The 8,972-nt window shown below is 43.8% G+C and overlaps 1 protein-coding gene across 2 annotated transcripts in view; it reads left to right on the top strand.

Moving 5' to 3' along the window:
- The first annotated feature begins 28 nt into the window (after positions 1–28).
- Positions 29–8,972, top strand: part of CGRRF1 (cell growth regulator with ring finger domain 1) — a 28,107-nt gene continuing 19,163 nt past the window's right edge. For both annotated transcript variants that reach the window (XM_028141725.2, XM_008139032.3), the window contains exon 1: positions 29–218. In XM_028141725.2, the coding sequence (XP_027997526.2) occupies positions 115–218 (104 nt within the window). In that variant the 5' untranslated portion in view covers positions 29–114. The remainder of the gene's footprint in view (positions 219–8,972) is intronic.

The raw sequence follows: 8,972 nt of genomic DNA, 5'->3' as shown, positions 1-8,972 counted from the left end.
CGAGTGCGGAAGTACAAAGTTTGTCCGCTGCGGGGCACCGTAGCGGCTTTAACCTGGGAGAAGCGGGCTGAGCTGGGCTGGGCGCTGGGTCCCAGTTGAGCTTTGGAGACCCCGATGGCTGCGGTGTTTTTAGTAACGCTCTATGAGTACTCCCCGCTTTTCTACATCGCGGTGGTCTTTACCTGCTTCGTCGTGACCACCGGCCTGGTACTGGGATGGTAAGTGCCCCAGAGCTAAGGACAAGGGAAGGAGGGGCAGCCAGCCAGGGAGCCGGGTCGCGGGCGAGCTGCTGGGGGCATGGAAGCAGGGGGGCTGCGGCGCTTGGAGCGCCTGGGGCTGTCGGGGAGCCGGTGCCGAGGGCTCCAAATGGCTCCGCGAGAACCGCTAGGTAGACCCTGCACCTGCATTACTGCCCCGCATTACCGCCCGGTCCCCGCCGCTGCGGGCATGCGGGGGTGGTGCCGGATTGAGGTATTTCACCCAGCTTTGTTTCTGGGTAATAAAGCGTCCGGTAGGGGCCTGGTCTTGGATAGAATACTTGTCCGCCAGCTTCTGTCCCAGATTGGGGCCGACTGTGTGCCCAGTGTCCAGTCCCCTGCGGTGCAGTGCACAGACACGGACAGTAAACAAGACTGATTGTTGTACTTCTGAATTGAGCACTTGGCCTCGAGCGTAACTTGTAACAGAACTCCATTGTATCATGTTTAGAGAAGCCTCGTAGGTAACAGCTAGTTGAAACCATTTTACTATATCCGTTGATGAGAGAGATAGGAGCTAGATTTTGAAGAACGAGTGTTTTGAAAAATAAGTGGGGTAAAATATGTATGGTAGAGAATAGAAGGCATTCCGGAGACTACAACACGGGCAGAGGGCCAGAGGAGACATGTGTAAAATGAGTGAGGATTAACCAAAAAATAAAATACCCTTTGATCACAATATATGTGCTTACTTTAAAGAAAGGACAGGCGCCCTTGTCATTTTCTGACCATATGTGCTATCTTTAGGATCTAAGAGTTTTAACGCTTTCACACTGCTCCCCACCTTGTAGGCAGTAGAGCATAAAACTCCTCATGTGTGGTGGGGGAAGATTAAGACCAATTTTACACAATTTGTTATTCTTGGCCTGTTAGATTTTATTGCTATTGTTCTTCAAGAAAGTTTGTGATTGGAATTAGGAAGCTGCTGCCCAGTTGAGAAAAGCAGTGTTAACACAGGATTTTAAAATAACTACAATGTTATTGTTATTCTCTTAAAGAAATGTTATTTTTCTCCACTAAAGAAAATAGGTGACTAGTTGATAATTGCAGTATATCCTTGCATTTTAATTTTCAATGACCAACTAATGAGATACTTTAGATATCTGTCTTTAACAGTATTGGGAAGAGGAGAATGAGTGAAGATCCTATTGGTAATGATGGCAACATCTGTGTGTGAAGGGTAGTCAGGAACCGCATGTTTGTAGTGGTTAAGAGACAGACTTTGGTATTAGACCTAGTTCAAATCCTGGTTCAGCCAAGTTTAAGACTTGGTGTGAAAACTTAATGATACTCTAGGTATGGTTTTTTCAAAGGGTAGAAGCTAAGATAATTATAGAACTTTTGGAATTCTGGGTGCAGGACTGCTAAGGCCAGAGACCATGTTTGTGCTCGTCATTTTCATCCTGATTTGGGTCAAACCTGTCACTGATCTTGAGGCTAACCCAACTATTCTCTCCATCTGGGTTAGCTTTGTTCATCTAGATAAATTTTTTACTAGCATTTATTTGCTAACCTAAGCCAAGGTCACAGATGCATTGAGTAGAAACAATGAAAACCGTCTAGATCTCATGAAAACAACTTTCTAATAGTACCCCAGGCAGAAGGTAAACCCATTAATCCACTATGCTCTTCACTCTTGTCATTTTTTTTAACTTCTCATAATATAGTCCCTAGCGGTCATCTTTCTTCTCTCTCATGGTTTTTATCTCAGTACAGCTCTGAGTTTCTTTCTCATTGCTTCTTTCCACCGTTCTCCTTGTCTAGCTGCACTGTGTGGGAGTGGAAAAAGAATAGGAACTTCTGATTATTGGAATGTCAATAGCAATAGTAAAGAATCATGCAACTAGAAGTATGGTGTTTCTATTTAACTACGTGGTGGTTTCTGTGAATCCTAGTAGCTCACATTTATTAAACTCCTGCTATTTGCCATGTACTGTGTAGAAAAAAACACAGTTTTAACAGTTTTGAACAGTTTCAAATAATCAGAGAGCCTAACTCTGTTGCTACTCCCTGCTTCTTCTTGACTATGGGTTATTAAGCTACTAGAGGCCCAGTGCACGAAATTCATGCACAGTAGGGTCCCTAGGCCTGGCTGGCAATCAGGGCCAATCGGGGCTTTCCTTCCCCTGGCTGCCGGCTGCCAGCTGCCAACCGGGGCCTTCCTTCCCCCAGCTGCTAGCTGCTGGGGCCTTCCTTCTTTCCATGCCACCCTCTGGTGGTCAGCACACGTCATAGCTAGCGGTTGAACTCCTGGTCAGTCAAACTCCCGAGGGGACAATTTGTGTAGTAGCCTTTTATTATATAGGATTGTCTCTTGGCTTGATATCGCCATTATTGTACTCTGCTTTGTGAATCTGAGGCAGATCCTCTAAACCTCATTTTTTCTTTGCTAGCTGGCTGCCCATGAGGCTTTGCCAATAGGGGAGGGAGAGTGGAAGGCTAGAGGACAAGAGGACTTGCCACTTCCTGTTTGATTCTTTTTCTTGTTTGTCTCACCACAGTCATTCCCACTTTTTCCAGTTCATAGTGTCCCACTTTCTTAGAACCAGCCTCATTGCAACCCTTCAAAGATATCAATACCCTTTCCTCAGATCTGAGTCCCAGCTCTATGGGGGACCTTCATCCAAATTTCTAGGCTCTAGTAACTATTTTTCCTCTATATCTTATCCTAAGAGTGACCGTTGCTTCCTATTATTAGCACTTTTTTGATACTCAGTGCCCCTCTTTTGCCTTTTCAGTTCTTTAAAATCTGGTTAACATTTTTTTATATTAAACTAGAGGCCTGGTGCATGGTTCGTGCACCAGTGGGGTCCCTCGACCTGGCCTGCAGGGATTGGGCTGAAACCAGCTCTCTGATATCCCCTAAGCGGTCCCGGATTGTGAGAGGTAGGTTCTCGGTGACACACCCTGGAATCGGGCTCCCTCCTCTCTGGTTCCGTGCGTCACCCGAGAACCGCATCTGCCAAGTCACTGCAGCTATGCAGCTCCTGCATTGAGCATCTGCCACCTGGTGGTCAGTGTGCATCATAGCTACCGGTCACACGGTCGAATGATCAGCTGGCTGCTTAGGATTCTATATATATAGATTACCTCTGTTAAAATTACTGGTGTGATTTTGGTCTCCTGACTGGACTGATAAAAATGTCGATAAATTATTACTAAGAATGGGATCCTGGGGGGAGGGGAGCCTCAGAGATGGAGTTGGAGATGGTCATTTCTTCAGCTCCTTGCCAATTTATGGCATACATTGGCATCACAGTTAATAAAATCATTAACTACTTTTGGGTGATTGTGATACAATGATTTCTGAAGCAAGTGCTTTGCGGCAGCGGTCGCCAACTGTGGTTCGTGAGGTCCAAAAGGTTAGCGACCGCTGCCTTGGGTACCAGTGGCTAACGCACTTGACCATTATGGCAGTAATGATGACTATAAGGACTGAGGGATGGGTGGGATGGTTACTTCTGAGATCACTAGAGCACTTACAGGGTGGGGGGGAAACACAGACAAACTCAGGTCTTTTAACTCTCAGATCAAGTCTTAGAGAATAAGAGAGTTTCTGTGGTTCTAAAGCACTTTATCAGGTAGCCCGAGCTAAAAATTGAACACAGCTTTAATTGTAATAGCATTGCACAGCCCTGTAGATATCTCATTTAGGACACCGATTAGAAAGAAGTGGAGCCCTGAAACTTGGAATGGGAACATCGAAATAGACTTGAGCATCTGGAAACCCCAAGTCACTCTGAGCCTTCCTTGTTGGTGGAAGCAGCCTGCTTTCCATGTCTGAGAAAATTAGCCTTTCTGTGTTTAAAGATTTTATAATAATCTCGCCTAGGGCAGTTGCTTTGCATGAAGCACTGAGAAATATATTACTGAGAGGAGACTTATCCTTGGAAATCTCTGGCACCTACCTTCTCTAGGCTATTTATGATCATGAGAGATGCTGCCCTTAGGGCAGACTTCCTGACTTAAAGTCTAGTGGCAACACATAACCGCAGAAGTCAAGGTGGACATGTTCCATGTAAGGGAAGACAAAGCAGAAAGTATTTTGGCCTGCAGGGATCTTTGGCAGTGTGTAATGGATTACAATGTCCCTGGGAATGAAATAGATGGTGGCTTACTAAATGCTACATGAACTGCATAAAAGGAAAAACTCCAGGTCTGGAGCCAGAGATCTGACTTGGGTCACAACAATGGAGAGTATGACCTTTCACCCAGTTTCCAGGTCTAAACCAGTCCATAGACTGGGAGCTTCTGATGGAAGGGGAGGTCAGGTGCCCTTGGGGAAGGACCCTATGTCCTGTAGTACTGCCACAAAGATATACTGTAAGTCGACCTTTCTCAAAGGCTGCTGCCTCTCAGCAAATATGCTCTTCTCTATTCTGCTTTATGATACTGGGGCTGGGACTTTGCAAACCACATTTCTCTTGTGCTAGTTCCATATCTTCTTTCTTCTTCCTCCTCAAGTTCCTCTTCCTCCTCCAGCCTTCCAGTCTCTTTCTTAAAAATTTGCTCCCCTTTCCTGGTCTTCATTTTTGCAACATTGGCCTTCAACCTAGCAGTGACAATTGGCCCAAGTTGCAGCAGGGGTTTTTTTTTTTAGCTTATCATTTTTTTCTCATATCTAGAATCAGTCTTATGGCACTCCTTCAGAGATATCAGCACCAGCTGGCCAGAACTGCTACCAAAAAGGTCTGGGTCCTAGCTTTGGGGGGGCGGGGGGGTCCGTTTAAGTTTCCAGCTTGTAATAACTCCCACTCTTTCCCTTATTTCTCCAACCCTAGGACAGTGATACAAAAACATCTGAGATAGTAATTGAGAAATGTAGCAGTGTTAGGACATAATTCAGATAAGGCAGGAATGAAAAGCCAAAGAGCAAAACCATTAACCTTAAAGGAAAAGGATAATAACTTGTGTTAAAATTAGGACTCTGTTCATCAAAAGATACCATTATGAACTTGAAAAGGCAAGATGTAGAAGGGGTGAAGATAAATCCAACAAAGGGCTCATGTTCAGAACATATAAAGAATTTTTGTCAAGAAAACCAAGATGGTGGCATAGGTAAACATCTAAACTGCTGCCTTGCACAACAATTTCAAAACTACAACTAAAAGACAAAATGGACATCATCCAGAACCACAGGAAGGCTGGCTGAGTGGAAATTCTACAACTAGAAGGAAAGAGAAAAGCATACTGAGTCTCAGAGGAACTGCAGAAGGTAGAAGTACCAAGACGCGCGCGCGGAAAGGGCGGGCAACTGAGTACGCAGCTTGCCTTCTCAAGCGGGAGGGAGACAAAAGCTCCCGACTGCACTGAACTCCAGTTCCGGGCGAGACTCTGCGGACCCAGACTTATTCAGGGAGAAACTGGATTGTCTGGCAGCGGGTGGAACTCGAGGGCAGCTTTCTCTCAGAAGTGCTTGCAGCGATTACCACAGGACACTGAGACACAGGGGCCTATTAGGGCAGGGCTGACAGGAAACCAATGCTGTCTGCTCCGCCCTGAGACTTCGCCCCATCCAAGCTGAGTACAGAGGCTTTTGCAAGTCTTGTCTCATAAGGGTGTCTCTAGCACAGAAGTTCTCCCATCGTAGACACAGCTGATCCCCACAGCTAATTGGCCTGGAGGTCAATTCCTCCCAGTGATACCAACAACAATCAAGGCTTAACTACAACAAGACTGTGCACACAGCCCACAAAGGGGTGCACCAAGAGTGTCCACCTCAGGTAACTGGGGAGGCTGAGCCACTGAGCCCTATAGGACACCTAGCACACAAAGCCACTCTATCAACTCAGGGAAGCAGCCAAAATGCAGAGACAAAGAAACAGGTCACAAATGAAAGAAATGGAGGAAAGCAAACGACTGGATATAAAGTTCAAAAACACAGTTATAAGGTTTTTCAAGAATTTCCTAGAAAAGGCCGATAAATTTAGCGAGACACTCGAGGATATGAAAAAGGACCAACTAGAAATTAAGCATACACTGACTGAAATAAAAAATATTATACAGAGATCCAACAGCAGACAAGAGGATCGCAAGAATCAAGTCAAAGATTTGAAATACAAAGAAGCAAAACACACTCAAATGGAAAAGCAAAAAGAAAAAAGAATCCAAAAATATGAAGATAGTGTAAAGAGCCTCTGGGACAACTTCAAGCGTACCAACATCAGACTTATGGGGGTGCCAGAAGAAGAGAGAGAGCAAGATACTGAAAACCTGTTTGAAGAAATAATGACTGAAAACTTCCCCCACTTGGTGAAAGAAATAGACTTACAAGTCTAGGAAGCGCACAGAACCCCAAACAAAAAGAATCCAAAGACACATCATAATTAAAATGCCAAGAGCAAAAGACAAAGAGAGAATATTAAAAGCAGCAAGAGAAAAACAGTTAGTTACCTACAAGGGAGCACCCATAGGACTGTCAGCTCATTTCTCAACAGAAACTATGTAGGCCAGTCGGGAGTGGCAAGAAATATTCAAAGTGATGAATAGCAAGAACCTACAACCAAGATTACCCAGCAAAGCTATCATTCAGAATTGAAGGTCAGATAAAGAGCTTCATGGATAAGAAAAAGCTAAAGGAGTTCATCACCACCAAATCAGTATTATATGAAATGCTGAAAGGTATTCTTTAAGAAGAGGAAGAAGAAGAAAAAGGTAAAGATAAAAATTATGAACAACAAATACATAGCTATCAACAAGTGAATCTAAAAATCAAGTGAATAAAAATTCCGATGAACAGAATAAACTGGTGAATATAATAAAATCAGGGGCATAGAAAGGGAGTGTACTGACAATTCTCGGGGGGAAAGGAGTGTGGGGGGTGCGGGAAGAGACTGGACAAGCCCTAACTAGTTTGGCTCAGTGGATAGAGCGTCGGCCTATGGACTCAAGGGTCCCAGGTTCGATACCAGTCAAGGGCATGTACCTTGGTTGCGGGCACATCCCCAGTAGAGGGTGTGCAGGAGGCAGCTGATCGATGTTTCTCTTTCTTCGATGTTTCTAACTCACTCATTCCCTCTCCCTTAAAAAAAAGAAAGAGACTGGACAAAAATCGTACACCTATGGATGAGGACAATGGGGGGGGGGTAAGGGCAGAGGGTTGGGTGGGAACCAGTGGAGGGGAGCTATGGGGGAAAAAAGAAGAACAATTATAATAATCTGAACAATAAAGATTTGTTAAATTTAAAAAAAAAATTTCTGTCAATAAGAAAAATAAAGACAGACCAGTAGAAAAACAGGGAAAGAACTTCACAAAGGAAGATATTTAAGTAACAATAAATATAAGAAAAAGTGCACACCCTCACTAATCATTAGGGAAATAGAAATTAAAACCATACTGCAATGCCACCATACATCTACCAGGATGGCCAATGATGTTTTGGCAAGGATATGGAGCAAGGGGAGCACTCATTCATTGCTGGTGGGAGTGGAAATTGATACCATCACATAGAACTGTTGTAAGCATTATCCATTAAAGTTGAAGAAGCACAGACGTTATGGCTGAGAAATTCCACCTCCAGGGTCTACCTGGCAAATGCATGTATGTGCATGGAGAGTCTTGTATGAAAATGTTTACATACACATTATTCATAATGGCCAAAAAATGACAACATAAATGTCCATTACGATTAGAATGAATACGTAAATTATGACATGTTTATACAAAAGGATATTATACAGCCACAAAAATACACTAAATATAGCTACATGGATGAGTCTTCAAGGAAAATGTAAACTCTACATATATAAAAGCCTAAGCGACAGTTTGACCCTTTGACCGGTAGCTAATGATGCACTCTGACCACCAGGGGGCAGACGTTCAATGCACAGGCATTGGAACATGAAGAAATATTTTTATGTTAAAACCAGATACATCATGGAGAATATAAAGCATATTACAAAGGAATTTCATGTTCACAACAGGCTGCTTCCCGTTACTTTTTCAAAGGCCTGCCTTTTGGAGTTTCTGGCTCCTACATTTTTAAGGTGTCTTTAACTGCAATTTTTAGGTACAACATGATAAAGTACCTGAAATACGGTGCTTGAACCTACAGTAGAAATGGATACTATGAGATCTGGATTCTAGCTTTTAGTGTGGGTGTAAGAAGCCAGACAGTGGGGGTAAAGAAAAAGGGTGGAAGAAGGTAGGGAAAATTAAAATTATGAGGAAGAGGCCAGGAAATATATGTATATATCTTTTTAAAAATATGTATTTTTATTGATTTCAGAGAGGAAGGGAGAGGGAGAGAGAGAGATAGAAACATCAAAGATGAGAGAGAATCGTTGATCAGCTGCCTCCTGCATGCCCCACACTGGGGATAGAGCCTGCAACCAGGCATATGCCCTGACAGGGAATCAAAACATGACCTGGTTCATAGGTTGACGCTCAACCACTGAGCCACGCTGGCCAGGCTAGAGTGCTTTTTCTTCATTTTTTTTTTTTCCCCCAATCCAAGGGATGAAGGAAAGAAGGGGAAGGTGTTATCCTGTGGCTGTTATAGAAAGGGTATGTCTTGTGTCCTACCACTCCACATTCCTGACTGAACCTCTAAAAGGCACCGGGGCGATGGTGAGCAGTGGAGATAGAACCTATGGAATAATTGACTCTGAGGATCTAAGAGGAGAAGTTACTGGATTTGTTTTTTCTCTCTCGCCCTTCTGCCAACTCCTACTCCGTCATCCACATTATCATTGTTAGCGCTTACGTTGTGCCAA

This window comes from Eptesicus fuscus, chromosome 5 (genome assembly GCF_027574615.1).
Source record: "Eptesicus fuscus isolate TK198812 chromosome 5, DD_ASM_mEF_20220401, whole genome shotgun sequence".
Lineage (NCBI taxonomy): Eukaryota > Metazoa > Chordata > Mammalia > Chiroptera > Vespertilionidae > Eptesicus > Eptesicus fuscus.
Note: the sequence above shows the minus strand (reverse complement) of the source record. Positions and strands in the feature narration are given on the sequence as shown.